This window comes from Procambarus clarkii, chromosome 53 (genome assembly GCF_040958095.1).
Source record: "Procambarus clarkii isolate CNS0578487 chromosome 53, FALCON_Pclarkii_2.0, whole genome shotgun sequence".
Lineage (NCBI taxonomy): Eukaryota > Metazoa > Arthropoda > Malacostraca > Decapoda > Cambaridae > Procambarus > Procambarus clarkii.
Window position 1 is genome coordinate 16,268,641 of NC_091202.1, and position 18,916 is coordinate 16,287,556.

General features: G+C 49.0%; 1 protein-coding gene across 1 annotated transcript; it reads left to right on the forward strand.

The window, feature by feature from the left end:
- The first annotated feature begins 1,374 nt into the window (after positions 1-1,374).
- Positions 1,375-2,031, forward strand: LOC138352397 (period circadian protein-like). The gene has a single exon (XM_069304882.1). The coding sequence runs from the start codon at positions 1,375-1,377 to the stop codon at positions 2,029-2,031; it is 657 nt and encodes a 218-aa protein (XP_069160983.1).
- The last annotated feature ends 16,885 nt before the right edge of the window (positions 2,032-18,916 follow it).

Sequence of the window (18,916 nt, forward strand, 5' to 3'; positions counted from 1 at the left end):
TCACTAATTTGGCTGGCTTCTATATTAGCGCTGTCATTTCACGAAATAACACGCCACCAAATATCTGTGGGTGTGCATGAAACCGCTGACGAAGCTGAACTCAGTTGAGGGGGGGCTCCTGAGCTCCCACGAGGCAACGCCGCTGTCTTTGACTGGCTGGCCTTTGTTTAAATCACACTGCACTAGTTTATTTAATGAATCCACTGGTTAACTGGTTCATCCGGTACTAAGATGACCAAATGTGGGTTCAAAGGATCAAATAATCCGTCATCCGGTTCGAAGATGACCAAATAATGTGGGAACCGACCTGTGAGATTTATATTTATTTAATTTATATGAATTTATATTTACGTTAATTTATATACTTCGATAGCAATTTGTATAATGATAAGTGGACTGTATTTCTGCAATAATCTCATAATCTCACAAATCGATCCTCTACACATTAGGGGGGTTTATTAAATTTATATATGCAGCCAATCAAACTACAGTAATAGACTACATACATTGAAGAGGTTCCTTATCTTATAGTACAGCAGGTTAGTCCACCAGGTATAACTAGGGTGTAGACACCAAATTATCCTCTTTGAGGTAGCTTCCATCACCCAGTAACTGATGCACAAAGCCTTGCTTCCTTGTCTTGACCTGTCAAAAGGGGGCTAGCTGTAAAGCCAGAATCCTATATATGACAAGTATATCAGAGAACACTGTACATGGAACCTTAAAGATCTGGCTTAATTACCTTTAGTTTGAGGCTTCCACGTGCTCTAACCGGGTCACCCTATATAATGACATTAATGGCCATAAATGAAAAATACATGGGTTTCGGAAAGAACACTTAACTTGAATTTGTTGACAGCGTGTGAAAAATGGTACACCTTTGGTTTCCATAACACTACGTCCAAGTAAAATTAACAGTAGCCGAATTTGCTCCCGTGTGAGCCTCTGGTCTAGTCTCAACAACAATGGCTGCATCAACACTCCATACTATTGACGCCTGGCCGACATTGTCCAGATATGATAGGAGCCAAATTTGCTCCACACGTCTCGGAGGTGACACAACAATGGCTCCCTCCTTCCCCACTCTCACGCCTGGCTTACATTGTCCACATGTCAGAAAGTGATAGAAGGGTCACATTTACTCTACTTTAATATTGATAATTAAGTTAATTTATATGAGATGTTTTTATGATGGTAAAGTCCAAAGACTAATGTATTTAAGAATAATTCCCACCATAATAGGTGGTGATTTATAATAGTATGTGGTGATGATATCCCGTTTTCTTTAGATGGTAATTCCACTACAAGTTACGTTTTCTATAGGTTACTTGTTGGTAATACAGCAGCACTTATTATCTGTCTGTATATTATTAAATGGTGTCGGATTTTCCGACAGTTGATGACAGTGGCGTTGATGATAGTGGCGTTGATGATAGTGGCGTTGATGACAGTGGCGTTGATGATAGTGGCGTTGATGACAGTGGCGTTGATGACAGTGGCGGTGATGACAGTGGCGTTGATGACAGTGGCGTTGATGACAGTGGCATTGATGACAGTGGCGGTGATGACAGTGGCGTTGATAACAGTGGCGTTGATGACAGTGGCGTTGATGATAGTGACATTGATGACAGTGGCGTTGATGACAGTGGCGGTGATAACAGTGGCGTTGATGATAGTGACATTGATGACAGTGGCGGTGATGATAGTGGCGTTGATGACAGTGGCGGTGATGATAGTGGCGTTGATGACAGTGGCGGTGATGATAGTGGCGGTGATGACAGTGGCGGTGATGATAGTGGCGGTGATAACAGTGGCGTTGATAACAGTGGCGTTGATGATAGTGGCGTTGATGATAGTGGCGGTGATGATAGTGGCGTTGATGACAGTGGCGTTGATGATAGTGGCGGTGATAACAGTGGCGTTGATAACAGTGGCGTTGATGATAGTGGCGTTGATGATAGTGGCGTTGATGATAGTGGCGTTGATGATAAATCTGATAACAATAACTTTGGCTGGGCAATTATAGTATAATGTGCTTTTTAATTTGAAAAAAAAATGATTTTAGCTTTCTAGAAGATTCCGTGAGAAGTGGGCCTTGTAGCGCTGACGGGTCGCAGGCGAAATGGTCTGGGTTCCGTTCTCACGGCAGAACGGAAGTCTTTGGGCACCGTTTAATTTCGCCTGATATCTCTGTTCACCTAGCAGCAAATATACGCTTTGCTGCTAGAAGCGGAATATACGCTTCTTGTCCCCTTAGCCAAGGGGGACTTTACTAAGTTTGGGGGGGAATAAAACTTGGCTAAATTGGTATACGAAAGGAGGTTGGTTAAGTTAGCGTGGGAAAGGGCTTGGCTAAATTGGCGGAAGAAAAGAGTTTGGCCAAGTTGGCGGGGATAATCAATGAGGACTCAGGATCTATCTTGAGGTTATCTTGAGATAGTTTCGGGGCTTAGCGTCCCCGCGGCCCGGTCCTCGACCAGGCCTCCTTTTTGTTACATACCCCTAGGAAGCAGCCCGTAGCAGCTGTGTTACTCCCAGGTACCTATTTACTGCTAGGTAGCAGGAGCATCAGGGTGAAAGTAACTTTTTACCTATTTGTCTCCACTTCCACCGGGGATCGAACCCAGAACCACAGGACTACGAATCTGAAGCGCTGTCCACTAAGCTGTCAGGCGCCCTAGGGGATAGGGGCAAGAAGTAGGATAGGGGGTAGTAGGATATTTAAGTAGGATAGAGGTAGGTCAGGCGTCAGGATAGGAGCAAGAAGTAGCCAACTTGGTGGAAATGTAAATGATTACAATGATCTGGGTGAGAATAACCCAATCGTAAGGAGTTGAACATTACGAGAGCATTAGTTGGGCGATGTTGTAAACCAACCCCGAGGCGCGGGGCGGTAAATGACAGGTGAATTCGAAAGGGAATTGTAAATTACCCAGAGCGTAAATTGACGAGGTGGTTGTAAATAAGTTTGTGGTGGGGGAGGCGGTCAGCAAACACGGCCAGAGAACCTCTGTGAGGTAAGTGAGGGGGAAAGTGAGAGAACAAGGTTGATAAATTGCAAAATAACAGAACCTTCTATACTGGTTTAATATTATTAGTTTGACTGTAATTCACATAAAGTAATTGGTGAGTAAGGAAGTTAAAACCGCGACTCACGTCCCGCGTGACCCCAGTTTACCCCCCCCCCCACTCGCCTAACGAGGGAGGATCTTAACCCCCCCTCCACTCGCCCACGACCCCCACACGAACAACTTCTCCCACCTTTCCACTCTCGCCAATAACAACTAGGACACGTACCCTCGCTCCCTGAGTAATTAATTTGCGTCCTTGTTTCTCCAGCCTGGGCTACGCGGTGCTGGTGGGCGTGGCCCTCGCGCGGGCGGGACGGCTGAGGGCGCCCTGCCTCCTGCTGCTCCTCGTCGCCGCCTCCTGCAGGACGCTACAGAGAAATCGGGACTGGGAATCCAGGGAGACGCTCTTCTTGTAAGTCTTGCTAGTGATTGGGAAGGATTTAGGATTACCCCTGAAGGGATTGTGGCAGGTTAGGTGGGAAGCCCAGGCATCCCAACATAACTTATTGAGGCTTACACGTTTCTGGGTAGGTTAAACGTTTGCATTTTTTACGGAGTGCTGGTGTTTGTATTCACCTAGTTTTGCTTGCGGAGGTTGAGCTCTGGCTCTTTGGTCCCACCTATCAACTGTCAATCAACTGGTGTACAGTTTCTTGACCCTACTGGGCTCTATCATGTTTACACTTGAAAGTGTGTATGGAGTCAGCCTCCTCTATTTGTTATCTATTCTGACGCTGAAAATATCTTTCTAATGTCTCTATGGCACATTTGGGTGCTGTAAGCGTGTACGTCCATCTTGAAATACATACGTCCGCATATATCCTTGATCATCGGCCATCTTAAACGGGTGAATATATGAACGGGTGATCTCTGGCAAGACATACTCTCTTGAAAGATGGCAAGAGCGGTGAAAGACACGCTAACTATTGTGGGATGCATGAGATCTGTAATGATCACACTAACGACCTGCTTGGCTACAACTCTGACTGTGAATGGTTGACTTGTTAACGACTGACTATAGTTAACTAGTATTGTTTTGTTAGTAGTGACTGTCTATGGTGTGGCTACCTGATAATAAGAGAAGCTCTTGGCTAACTATACAATCAGAAACTCACCTTCAGAGCTCACCATCAGAGCTCACCATCAGAGCTCACCATCAGAGCTCACCATCAGAGCTCACCATCAGAGCTCACCATCAGAGCTCACCATCAGAGCTCACCTTCAGAGCTCACCATCAGAGCTCACCTTCAGAGCTCACCATCAGAGCTCACCATCAGAGCTCACCTTCAGAGCTCCCCATCACTGCACAGAGTCTATGTTCTCTTGAATTTAAGTTGGAGACTAAGAAATGCATTCCAAAGTCATGATTTCTCTGATCACACATTCACTATTATCTTTCTACAAACAATTCAATATATTATTTATATACATTTTATATAATTTGATTTCGTTCTTATTTGTTATTTAAATAATTACTGTAATTTCCAATTATGTTCTCTATCTCTCTCTCTCTCACCTCTTTTCTTCTTCCCCTCTTTCCGTCCCACTATATCTCGCCCCCATTCTCATTCTCATTCTCTCCTCTCTCTCTCTCTCTCTCTCTCTCTCTCTCTCTCTCTCTCTCTCTCTCTCTCTCTCTCTCTTCCCTCCTGTCTGCACAGTACTTGATTATCACCTCATAATCACAATATTCTCACCTGGTCCTCGTCTTGTCTTAAGGTTCTAACGCGTGTCTCTCTCCCTGACGGCTCAGGGCGGGCCTGAGGACGCTGCCCCACAACGCCAAGATGCACTACAACTTCGCCAACCTGCAGAAGGACCTGGGTAACGCCGACCTCGCCAAGCTCCACTACATATACGCCATTAGGTGAGTCTTCGCCTCGACTAGCTAAACATACACTTTGACAAATGCGCTGAAATACTCAAAAGATATGTTAAAGCTGCGGCTACTGCGTGTCACAACCAAGACTGCAGATACCGAGTCACAAGCAAGACTGGATGCAATCCTAGCATATTGACTTAGATAAAGGTACTTGTTATCCTTAGTACTTGGCTGCAGTCTTAGACACAGCAACGCCTGATGTGAACCACCAATCCCGGGAGGGTTGTTACCACACTGGCTTACTCACCAGCCAACATGTCAGCCTCGGGAGGGTTGTTACCACACTGGCTTACTAACCAGCCAACACGTCAGCCTCGGGAGGGTTGTTACCACACTGGCTTACTCACCAGCCAACATGTCAGCCTCGGGAGGGTTGTTACCACACTGGCTTACTCACCAGCCAACATGTCAGCCTCGGGAGGGTTGTTACCACACTGGCTTACTCACCAGCCAACATGTCAGCCTCGGGAGGGTTGTTACCACACTGGCTTACTAACCAGCCAACACGTCAGCCTCGGGAGGGTTGTTACCACACTGGCTTACTCACCAGCCAACATGTCAGCCTCGGGAGGGTTGTTACCACACTGGCTTACTCACCAGCCAACATGTCAGCCTCGGGAGGGTTGTTACCACACTGGCTTACTCACCAGCCAACATGTCAGCCTCGGGAGGGTTGTTACCACACTGGCTTACTAACCAGCCAACACGTCAGCCTCGGGAGGGTTGTTACCACACTGGCTTACTCACCAGCCAACATGTCAGCCTCGGGAGGGTTGTTACCACACTGGCTTACTCACCAGCCAACATGTCAGCCTCGGGAGGGTTGTTACCACACTGGCTTACTCACCAGCCAACACGTCAACCTCGGGAGGGTTGTTACCACACTGGCTTACTCACCAGCCAACACGTACACTCTAGTCCTGGACAATGTTCACGACTAAAGTAAACTCAGTTTATATACACACCGAGAAATAGGGTACACCTCTCAATGTACATTACATCCTGATCTAATCTGTGGCTTTATATGGCCCAAGCTGTCAGGTATGTCTGACAGCTGAGTGGACAGCGCTTCGGATTCGTAGTCCTGAGGTTCTGGGTTCGATCCCCGGTGGAGGCGTAGACAAATGGGCAAAACGTTTCTTTCACCCTGATGCTCATGTTACTTAGCAGTAAATAGGTACCTGGGAGTTAAACAGCTGCTACGGGCTGCTTCCTGGGGGTGTGTAACAAAAAGGAGGCCTGGTCGAGGACCGGGCCGCGGGGATGCTAAGCCTCGAAATTATCTCAAGATAACCATCTCAAGACAATAGACCAAAAAAAATACATTCACTTGGACTGCAGACCCCAGGCTCCAAGATCTGGACATATCCCCTTCTGTCTACTTCTGCAGGACTCTGAAGACCTTCCTATCTATCCAGTAAGTTCCCCCCCCCCTATCCTCCTACCCCGTACCCCCCCCCCCCATGTGAAACCCTCGAGCTAACTAGCTCTCTGGACCTCTTACTTTGGCTGCTGTGATTCCCTTCAGGGATGTTCACGCTTCCCTCTAATGGAGGAGTTTGTCCTCTTCGTCTACTGTGGGCCGGACACTCGCTCCCCAACACACTTAAGTGTACATTTACACCGGGATGCACACACTCCCCCCCCCCCCCCACACACACCTCACTACATTGTTTGTCGCTGGGGCAGTCTAATATAACTTATATCGTGTGGAATACGGGAGTCTCTCTGTATCTCTTAGAAACCCTTTACACACCGTTTACCCGGAGTCTCTCACCTTCTCACCAGTAAGAGTGAGAAGGTGAGAGACTCCTCAATTGTTCCTTCTACACCCACAGCCTGGGACAGGTAGAGCAGTTACTTGTCAGTTCAATGACGGGCTCATTACCCCCTAAACGATCCTACGTTGTTCATACTAATGTTCACAAATACAATACTAATACAACCGGCTGTGTCCGGGATAGTCCGTCTCTCCCCCCGTCCCATCCCCCTTCCCCCTGTCCCATCCCCCTTCCCCCTGTCCCATCCCACTTCCCCGTGTCCCATCCCCCTTCCCCCTGTCCCATCCCCCTTCCCCCTGTCCTATCCCCCTTCCCCCTGTCCCATCCCCAGTCCTTATCCTGAACCCTTCCAAGTGCTCTATGGTCGTTATGACTTGGTGCTTTCTCCTGTTACTTTCCTTCCCTTCTTCCCCCAACCCCCATTCCTCCCCTCTTTTTTCCCCCTCTCCCCACGTCTTCCCTCTTCCCTTCCCCTCTTCTCCTCCCTTTCCGCCGCAATCGTGACCTACCAAGTACTCCAGAGTGTACTGGGAGGACCAGAGTGGACAAGGCTACCAGAGTGTGTGTACTGGGAGGACCAGAGTGTGTGTACTCGGAGGACCAGAGTGTGTGTACTGGGAGGACCAGAGTGTGTGTACTCGGAGGACCAGAGTGTGTGTACTGGGAGGACCAGAGTGAGTGTACTCGGAGGACCAGAGTGTGTGTACTGGGAGGACCAGAGTGTGTGTACTGGGAGGACCAGAGTGTGTGTACTGGGAGGACCAGAGTGTGTGTACTGGGAGGACCAGAGTGTGTGTACTGGGAGGACCAGAGTGTGTGTACTGGGAGGACCAGAGTGTGTGTACTGGGAGGACCAGAGTGTGTGTACTGGGAGGACCAGAGTGGACAAGGCTACCAGAGTGAGTGTACTGGGAGGACCAGAGTGGACAAGGCTACCAGAGAGAGTGTACTGGGAGGACCAGAGTGGACAAGGATACCAGAGTGAGTGTACTGGGAGGACCAGAGTGGACAATGCTACCAGAGTTTGTGTACTGGGAGGACCAGAGTGGACAAGGCTACCAGAGTGAGTGTACTGGGAGGACCAGAGTGGACAAGGCTACCAGAGTGAGTGTACTGGGAGGACCAGAGTGAGTGTACTGGGAGGACCAGAGTGTGTGTACTGGGAGGACCAGAGTGAGTGTACTGGGAGGACCAGAGTGTGTGTACTGGGAGGACCAGAGTGTGTGTACTGGGAGGACCAGAGTGTGTGTACTGGGAGGACCAGAGTGTATGTACTGGGAGGACCAGAGTGTGTGTACTGGGAGGACCAGAGTGTGTGTACTGGGAGGACCAGAGTGTGTGTACTGGGAGGACCAGAGTGAGTGTACTGGGAGGACCAGAGTGTGTGTACTGAGAGGACCAGAGTGTGTGTACTGAGAGAACCAGAGTGTGTGTACTGGGAGGACCAGAGTGTGTGTACTGGGAGGACCAGAGTGTGTGTACTGGGAGGACCAGAGTGTGTGTACTGGGAGGACCAGAGTGAGTGTACTGGGAGGACCAGAGTGTGTGTACTGGGAGGACCAGAGTGTGTGTACTGGGAGGACCAGAGTGTGTGTACTGGGAGGACCAGAGTGTGTGTACTGGGAGGACCAGAGTGAGTGTACTGGGAGGACCAGAGTGTGTGTACTGGGAGGACCAGAGTGTGTGTACTGGGAGGACCAGAGTGAGTGTACTGGGAGGACCAGGGTGTGTGTACTGGGAGGACCAGAGTGTGTGTACTGAGAAGACCCAGAACCAGGAGGGGGGGAGGAGGGGGAAATGACTGAGCCAGACAATCGTGAGAAATAACTGTCACATGGTTGGGGTTATGAGGCAGTTTAAGGATAGGATAATCCATCAGATTATCCCTCTAGCCAGTATAAAAAGTATGTGTATTAAATTTTAATAATGTAAGTCAACCGAAGATTAGAGTCGGCGCCCAAGAGCTGAAGCTTGAACAGTGTAAAGTGTAAAGCCAAAGGAGCTAACCTAATATTTATCTATTTTCTGAATCTAAACTTACCCAATTTGTATCTATTGTTTCGTATTGACATATTTCACACCCTGCCGCTATACCCTTCATTTATCCATACAACCATCTGTATACTTCACTTACTTCCCCTTATTCTTTGCCTGCAAGGAGGGTAAACTAAGCCCCTTTAATCTCCCTTCGTAAGGGAAGGTGATAATGCCTGGGATTACCGTCATCATCCTTCTCTACACTCTCTCAAGGCCATTAACGTCCATTCCATAGCATTTAGTCACTCATTAAACTACATCATATTAATGGGGTTAACGAGGACCAGATCAGGATTACGGATGACTCTGTTGTTCCATTACAAGCTCATCCAGATATCCATCCTGGTGTCACTCACCGCATGTCAAGCATTTATGAATTTATGTCTTTAGTTAAGATGAATATTAATCATGAATCGCAAGCATTGGGAGCCATGATTGTTTGCGATACATTTTTCGCAATAAAATTCAGTCATTTCCATGTTGCTTAGTTGATATCTTGTATTTTTTAGCACTAGTTATGCTCAGAACCCCACAAGTGTACTAAACTGCATCTCTGCTGATCATGCTGCCATTGTTAGCAGTGATCTACATCTCTGCAACTATTTGCATTCTCTCAGGCTTGGCTAACTCATTCACATCCTCTACCAGTCAAGCACATCTTGACTAAGTCAGTCACACCCTAGACCAGTCAAGCACATCTTGGCTAAGTCAGTCACGCCCTAGACCAGTCAAGCACATCTTGGCTAAGTCAGTCACACCCTAGAGCAGTCAAGCACATCTTGGCTAAGTCAGTCACACCCTAGACCAGTCAAGCACATCTTGACTAAGTCAGTCACACCCTAGACTAGTCAAGCACATCTTGACTAAGTCAGTCACACCCTAGACCAGTCAAGCATATCTTGGCTAAGTCAGTCACACCCTAGACCAGTCAAGCACATCTTGGCTAAGTCAGTCACACCCTAGACCAGTCAAGGACATCTTGACTAAGTCAGTCACACCCTAGACCAGTCAAGCACATCTTGGCTAAGTCAGTCACACCCTAGACCAGTCAAGCACATCTTGACTAAGTCAGTCACCCTAGACCAGTCAAGCACATCTTGGCTAAGTCAGTCACACCCTAGACCAGTCAAGCACATCTTGGCTAAGTCAGTCACACCCTAGACCAGTCAAGCACATCTTGGCTATGTCCATCACATCTCAGCTTAATCACTCACTCCCTTGCTCAAGTAATCACTCCTACCCTGGCCACATGCAGTTACATGTACACTCATTATTTGTGATCCTATAAAAAACAGTTGATTACATTCAAATGGCCCAATCATCTTTTCATATTGCTTCCCCAACAAACCAATCAAATTGTAAATGAGTTTCCGACGACCAATCAGGTGCGAGGTCAGACCCCCACCTGCTGGGGGTCACAAATAGAGAGAGTAGTCACCTTCCAACACCCGCAGCGTCGCCCAGGTGTCAGGCAGCGTCTTGAGTAGCTGCTTTTATTGGACATTAGTAAACAAGAGACTCCCTCTAAACCAGTGCCACCAACAGGCTCTAGACCAGTGCCACCAGCACGGCCGAGACCAGTGCCACCAGCACGCCCTAGACCAGTGCCACCAGCACGCCCTAGACCAGTGCCACCAGCACGCCCTAGACCAGTGCCACCAGCACGCCCTAGACCAGTGCCGCCAGCACGCCCTAGACCAGTGCCACCAGCAGGCTCTAGACCAGTGCCACCAGCACGCCTTAGACCAGTGCCACCAGCAGGCTCTAGACCAGTGCCACCATCACGCCCTAGACCAGTGCCACCAGCAGGCTCTAGACCAGTGCCACCAGCACGCCCTAGACCAGTGCCACCAGCACGCCCTAGACCAGTGCCACCATCACGCCCTAGACCAGTGCCACCAGCAGGCTCTAGACCAGTGCCACCAGCAGGCTCTAGACCAGTGTTACCAGCTACCTAGTGGAAGGGGCAGGGGGTATAGCCACCACCAGTGGAAGGGGCAGAGGGTACAACCAACAACCAGTGGAAGGGGCAGGGGGTACAGCCAGCCACCAGTGGAAGGGGCAGAGGGTACAACCAACAACCAGTGGAAGGGGCAGGGGGGGTACAGCCAGCCACCAGTGGAAGGGGCAGAGGGGTACAGCCAGCCACCAGTGGAAGGGGCAGGGGGGTACAGCCAGCCACCAGTGGAAGGGGCAGGGGGGTACAGCCAGCCACCAGTGGAAGGGGCAGGGGGTACAGCCAGCAACCAGTGGAAGGGGCAGGGGGGTACAGCCAGCCACCAGTGGAAGGGGCAGGGGGGTACAGCCAGCCACCAGTGGAAGGGGCAGGAGGTACATCCAGCCACCAGTGGAAGGGGCAGGGGGGTACAGCCAGCCACCAGTGGAAAGGGCAGGGGGTACAGCCAGCCACCAGTGGAAGGGGCAGGGGGGTACAGCCAGCCACCAGTGGAAGGGGCAGGGGTGTACAGCCAGCCACCAGTGGAAGGGGCAGAGGTGTACAGCCAGCCACCAGTGGAAGGGGCAGGGGGGTACAGCCAGCCACCAGTGGAAGGGGCAGGGGGTACAGCCAGCCACCAGTGGAAGGGGCAGGGGGGTACAGCCAGCCACCAGTGGAAGGGGCAGGAGGTACATCCAGCCACCAGTGGAAGGGGCAGGGGGGTACAGCCAGCCACCAGTGGAAGGGGCAGGGTGTACAGCCAGCCACCAGTGGAAGGGGCAGGGGGGTACAGCCAGCCACCAGTGGAAGGGTCAGGGGGTTACTGCCAGCCACCAGTGGAAGGGGCAGGGTGTACAGCCACCCACCAGTGGAAGGGGCAGGGGGGTACAGCCAGCCACCAGTGGAAGGGGCAGGAGGTACATCCAGCCACCAGTGGAAGGGGCAGGGGGTACAGCCAGTCACCAGTGGAAGGGGCAGGGAGTACAGCCAACCACCAGTGGAAGAAGCAGGGGGGGTACAGCCAGTCACCAGTGGAAGGGGCAGGGGGTACAGCCATCACCAGTGGGAGGGGCAGGGGGTACAGCCAGCCACCAGTGAAAGGGGCAGGGGGGTACAGCCAGCCACCAGTGGAAGGGGCAGGGGGTACAGCCAGCCACCAGTGGAAGGGGCAGGGGGGGTACAGCCAGTCACCAGTGGAAGGGGCAGGGGGTACAGCCATCACCAGTGGGAGGGGCAGGGGGTACAGCCAGCCACCAGTGGAAGGGGCAGGGGGGTACAGCCAGTCACCCGTGGAAGGGGCAGGAGGTACAGCCAGCCACCAGTGGAAGGGGCAGGGGGGTACAGCCAGCCACCAGTGGAAGGGGCAGGAGGTACAGCCAGCCACCAGTGGAAGGGGCAGGGGGGTATAGCCAGCCACCAGTGGAAGGGGCAGGGGGGTACAGCCAGCCACTAGTGGAAGGGGCAGGGGGTACAGCCAGCCACCAGTGGAAGGGGCAGGGGGTACAGCCAGCCACCAGTGAAAGGGGCAGGGGGTACAGCCAGCCACCAGTGAAAGGGGCAGGGGGGTACAGCCAGCCACCAGTGGAAGGGGCAGGGGGTACAGCCAGCCACCAGTGAAAGGGGCAGGGGGTACAGCCAGCCACCAGTGAAAGGGGCAGGGGGGTACAGCCAGCCACCAGTGGAAGGGGCAGGGGGTACAGCCAGCCACCAGTGGAAGGGGCAGGAGGTACAGCCAGCCACCAGTGGAAGGGGCAGGGGGTACAGCCAGCCACCAGTGGAAGGGGCAGGGGGTACAGCCAGCCACCAGTGGAAGGGGCAGGGGGGTACAGCCAGCCACCAGTGGAAGGGGCAGGAAGTACAGGCTCCCACTTTGGATGGGGCAGGAGGTACAGTCACCCCCAGTGGAAGAGGATATGAGGTACAGCCATCACCAGTGGAAGGGGAAGGAAGTACCGCCAACCACCAGTGGAAGGGGCAGGGGGTACAGCCAGCCACCAGTGGAAGGGGCAGGGGGTACAGCCAGCCACCAGTGAAAGGGGCAGGGGGTACAGCCAGCCACCAGTGGAAGGGGCAGGGGGTACAGCCAGCCACCAGTGGAAGGGGCAGGGGGTACAGCCAGCCACCAGTGGAAGGGGCAGGGGGGTACAGCCAGCCACCAGTGGAAGGGGCAGGAAGTACAGGCTCCCACTTTGGATGGGGCAGGAGGTACAGTCACCCCCAGTGGAAGAGGATATGAGGTACAGCCATCACCAGTGGAAGGGGAAGGAAGTACCGCCAACCACCAGTGGAAGGGGCAGGGGGGAACAGCCAGCCACCAGTGGAATGGGAAGTGGGGGGTACAGCCAGCCACCAGTGGAAGGGGCAAGAGGGTAGAGCCAACCACCAGTGGAAGGGGCAGGGGGTACAGCCAGCCACCAGTGGAAGGGGCAAGAGGGTAGAGCCAGCCACCAGTGGAAGGGGAACGGGGTACAGCCAGCCAACAGTGGAAGAGGCAGGGGTATAGTCAGCCACTAGTGGAAGGGGAAGGGGGGTACAGCCAGCCACCAGTGGAAGGGGCAGGGGGTACAGCAAACCACCAGTGGAAGGGGCAGGGGGGCACAGCCACCACCAGTGGAAGGGGCAGGGGGTACTGCCAGCCACTAGTGGAAGGGGCAGGAGGTACAGCCAGCCACTAGTGGAAGGGGCAGGGGGTACAGCCAGCCACTAGTGGAAGGGGCAGGGGGTACAGCCAGCCACTAGTGGAAGGGGCAGGGGGTACAGCCAGCCACTAGTGGAAGGGGCAGGGGGTACAGCCAGCCACCAGTGGAAGGGGCAGGGGGTACAGCCAGCCACCAGTGGAAGGGGCAGGGGGTACAGCCAGCCACCAGTGGAAGGGGCAGGGGGTACAGCCAGCCACCAGTGGAAGGGGCAGGGGGTACAGCCAGCCACCAGTGAAAGGGGCAGGGGGGTACAGCCAGCCACCAGTGGAAGGGGCAGGGGGTACAGCCAGCCACCAGTGGAAGGGGCAGGGGGTACAGCAAACCACCAGTGGAAGGGGCAGGGGGGCACAGCCACCACCAGTGGAAGGGGCAGGGGGTACAGCCAGCCACTAGTGGAAGGGGCAGGGGGTACAGCCAGCCACCAGTGGAAGGGGCAGGGGGTACAGCCAGCCACTAGTGGAAGGGGCAGGGGGTACAGCCAGCCACCAGTGGAAGGGGCAGGGGGTACAGCCAGCCACTAGTGGAAGGGGCAGGGGGTACAGCCAGCCACCAGTGGAAGGGGCAGGGGGTACAGCCAGCTACCAGTGGAAGCTGCAGAGCTGCTGTAGATCTACCGCAGACAACAACAGAGCAGCCTCAATCGCCGCAGTCTACTATAATGAATATATTCCACTCACACGACCCAGCTACGGGAGACAACAGAGGTCACCATCCCCTGCCGTTATCCAAGTCTGATACTGTTTAACAGTAAAGTCAGGATAATAATTACTGAAGGTACATGAAATTGATATGACATATGCAAGCTTCGGATAAAACAAATGTTTAAATAATGATCTCGTTAACGAAAGGAGCCATCTTCTGGGACAGACAGTGTGACGGAGCGAGCCTTGTCTTGTGACAGACAACAGACAGTGTGACGGAGGGAGCCTTGTCTTGTGACAGACAACAGACAGTGTGACGGAGGGAGCCTCGTCTTGTGACAGACAACAGACAGTGTGACGGAGGGAGCCTTGTCTTGTGACAGACAACAGACAGTGTGACGGAGCGAGCCTCGTCTTGTGACAGACAACAGACAGTGTGACGGAGGGAGCCTTGTCTTGTGACAGACAACAGACAGTGTGACGGAGCGAGCCTTGTCTTGTGAGAGACAACAGACAGTGTGACAGACGCCCCCCCCACCATGTACTGGACATAATCTCAGCTTTTCCATTTGCACGTCAAAACCCCAAAGCGTAAACTGGTCTTACATGTGTTGGATACAGTTCATTGCGCCAAATGTAATTATAATCTGATTACATTCGTGTAAATGATTGCACTAAAGCCAGCACGATTAGTTTGCCTGTGTTCAAGGGTCATAACTCCTTTGTGTTGGGAATTTGCCTATTGGAGCTTATAAAGGCTTTTGTACAAATACTGTAGTCCAATATATTGGTCCGTAATTCGATCGCATTTATTAAAGTCATTTGACCATAACGAAGACACATCATCTCCCTTCATCTTCCCATTGTTCTCCTTAGGCGCAGCGTGTCTCCCCTCTCCCCTATCCTGTCCATAAACCCGTCCCAAGAACCTATTTATCTCCTTCCCCTATCCTGCCGCTCGTGCAAGGTAAACAATAAAAACTATATTACCTTTATTGCTTTGTAATTCTTTTTTATATGGGTAAAATGGTAGGCTTGAGTAAGCTGATGTGGTTACCTATTTCTCACGTTTCCTTCAATAGTGACTTGAGACATAGACATTCTCTCTGTATGCCTGTCTGCCTGTCTGTCTGTCTGCCTGTCTGTCTGTCTGCCTGTCTCTCTCTCCTTTCTGTCAATTATTCTTATGTACATCTACAGAATATTTTCTCCCCTTCCCCCTCGCTATCTGCTTCTTGGTTAGTTTGGAGGCCTAAGAGAGCCTCTAGCCCTCTAGGCCTTTCTCTCTTCCACACCACATCTTCCCAGAGCAGAGGGGACCTCTAGCTTCTCTCCTCCCTGGCCTGTGTAAGTTGTTGGTCACCCCTGGCGGATCACACTGTTAGTTCTCGCTCACTGCAGTGTCCGCCTTCAGCCTCTACACCACAGTTTGTCAACTGGGTTTCCCAGAGGTCACTAAGGGCTCCGCGAGAGGTCATTAAGGGCTCCGCTAGAGGTCACTAAGGGCTCCGCGAGAGGTCACCAAGGGCTCCGCGAGGGGTCACTAAGGGCTCCACGAGAGGTCACTAAGGGCTTTGCGAGAAGTCACTAAGGGCTCCGCGAGAGGTCACTAAGGGCTCACAAGAGGTCACTAAGAGCTCACGAGAGGTCACTAAGGGCTCCGCAAGAGGTCACTAAGGGCTCACGAGAGGTCCCAATATCCCGCATGTGAGCCAGGGTTTTCAGGTAAATTTCGTCAGTCACAGATTTTAGAAGTTGTTAAAAGTTCTTATGATGAAAATAAGTTCAGTCCAAATAAAAAATAGAAAGAAAATAAAATGAGTCCACTTTGTGAGCAAAATTAGTCAGAGACAGTTTTAAGCTCATATTTCATCAGAGTCCAATTATGAACAGAATTTCGTCGTCAGAGTCCAATTAACGACAGAAATTTGACAGAGTCTACTTTGAGAGCAAAATTAGTCAGAGACAGTTTTAAGCTCAAATTTCATCAGAGTCCTGTAATCTGTGAAAATTTGACAGAGTCCATTTTATACCCAATTTTCGTCAGAGTCCAGTTTATGCTCAAATTTGCCAGAGACCACTTTGTGCCAAAATATTCAGAGTCCAGTTCTTGATCGAAACAGACTCCAATTGAAGACCCAAATTTGACAGAGACCACATTTTCGCTACTAGCAGTCCAATCCCCCTGAAATTTTAAACAGTCGTATTTCAGTCGTAGTAAATAAGATCAAGTCAGTTACTGAGCTCCAGCTCTCGTCCCCCACCCTACTCCCCCTTCAAGTCTTAGTTAATATCCTATCAATTCCCCAGAAATTTTTACCCTCTGTATTTCAGACATAGTAAATATAATGTAAACAATTATAAAACTCTAGCTCTTGTCCTCTGTCCAAGTTCACTCCTGCAAATTCATTACTATCAGTCCAAATCCCCCTGAGATTTAAACACCCAACTACATTTTCAGACATAGTAAATAAAAACCAGTTCAGTTATCAAGTTTCAACTCTTGTCCCCCAGCTTAGTTCATTTTGTTCAAGTTCTTTATTTTCCAACTAAATCACCCTGAGATTTAAGATCACCTTATTTCTAACGTAGTAAAATTAATCTGGACATTAACCAAGCTCCATTTCCTCTGTCTTAGATCATCAAACATAAATATATCCGATCAAGTCCCTCTCCAGCCTAACTCTTTATTAGAGTAGTCACAAAACCCCAACCTGTGTAATTATCTTTCAACCCCAGCGTATCCAAACCTTCAATAATCATCATCATACTGTACATATTTTCTCTATATTCAGCTGTGTTCCTCACATTTTTTTCCATGTTTTCTGTGTTCATTCCATGTTCTACAAATGTTCACAGCATGCTCAGTTCAATTTTTTTCTACCATTTTCCCCGTATGTTCACTATGTTCTTTGTCATGTTTTCATGTACATCATATGTTCTCTGTATAACTTTTATACTCAATATTCATGTTCTCAATGTTCTTAGCTTGTTCTTCACATGTTCAGTGTTCATTCTTGTATTCCCTATGCTCCTTATCATGTCTTCATATTCTCTATAAGTTCATATTCCCTGCATGTTCACTCTATTCATCAACTTTTTCTTACATGTTTTCTGTGTTCACCGTATGTTCACTGTGTTCATTCCCCTACTTAACCTCAATTTTTTTTTATGTTCTTTGTTTCTTTAAACCAATTTGTTTCTTCCATTCACTAACTAGTTCTTTGTCAAATAATATTATACTGCAATACAGTTCCCTCATCAATTTTAGTCACCAAGTTTTTATTTGCGAAACTATGTCAAAGTAATTCTCGTAGTCAACTTAATAGTTCTACCAACCCCGTTCTTAAACAAATCTACACTTTATTCAGTTCAAAATTTACAAAGACAAACGTTTCTTGTAACTTCTTAACTAAAAATATTTTGCCAATCAACCAAAAAAATAGTCAAAGGAATCTTTCCAACACTGTTCATAACTAAACTTATTCCCTAGTCATCAGAAAATAACCGTGTTCACCATGTTTCATTGTCATTTCATAACTAAAATTATCCATCAATCAACAGAAAAAGTCATATTCATCATCATTGTTCCTAACGAAAATTATGTTTTGTTAAGTAAGAAAAAATAACCAAAGATATCTTTCATCGCTGTTCTTAACTGACATTATACTTTGGGGAGCACAAAAATAGTCTCCCTCGTCATGTTTTATCTTTATCTATATCTAAAGTATTCATCAGTCAACTAAATAATAGTTACTTCATCATGTTTCCTTGTCATTTCTTAACTGAAATATCACTTCTCTCATCTGAAATAGTCATGTGTAGCCTCTTTCCAACACTGTTCTTAACTAAAATAACCTTTCACTTCGCTGAAATAGTCATATTCATCATTGTTCCTAACTAAAATTATATGTCGTTAAGTAAGAAATATAGTCAAAGACACTCTTCGAGACATCAAGGACTTACTCAAAGACATCAAAGTTGCACTCAAAGACATCCTTTGAGACATCAAAGACATCCTTTAAGACTTCAATGGGAACTCTTCGAGATATCAAAAGAGACTCTCAAACACTCAAAAATTTACTCGCATCCTCAAAGTTATTCTCAGAGTCATCAAAAAGTTAATCTCAGTCATCAAAATGTTATTCTCTAAGTAACCTTTAGTTCGTCAGAGAAACTTTCTAAGACATCTTCGTTCATTAAAGTTAATCTCAGAGGCATAAAAGTTATTCTCAGAGCTATCAAACTTGTTCTCAAAGTCATCAAAGTTATTCCAAGAGCCGTCAAAGTTAATCTAAGACATCATCTTTCATCAAAGATATTCTCTCTAAGCCATCAATGTTTTTCTCTAACTCACTTTTGTTCATCAAAGTTGATCTCAGAGTTAACAAAGGTAATCTCTAACTCACTCTGAGATCAACTTTGATGAACAAAAGTGAGTTAGAGAAGAACATTGATGGCTTAGAGAGAATATCTTTGATGAAAGATGATGTCTTAGATTAACTTTGACGGCTCTTGGAATAACTTTGATGACTTTGAGAACAAGTTTGATAGCTCTGAGAATAACTTTTATGCCTCTGAGATTAACTTTAATGAACGAAGATGTCTTAGAAAGTTTCTCTGACGAACGAAAGGTTACTTAGAGAATAACATTTTGATGACTGAGATTAACTTTTTGATGACTCTGAGAATAACTTTGAGGATGCGAGTAAATTTTTGAGTGTTTGAGAGTGTCTTTTGATATCTCGAAGAGTTCCCATTGAAGTCTTAAAGGATGTCTTTGATGTCTCAAAGGATGTCTTTGAGTGCAACTTTGATGTCTTTGAGTAAGTCCTTGATGTCTCAAAGAGTGTCTTTGACTATATTTCT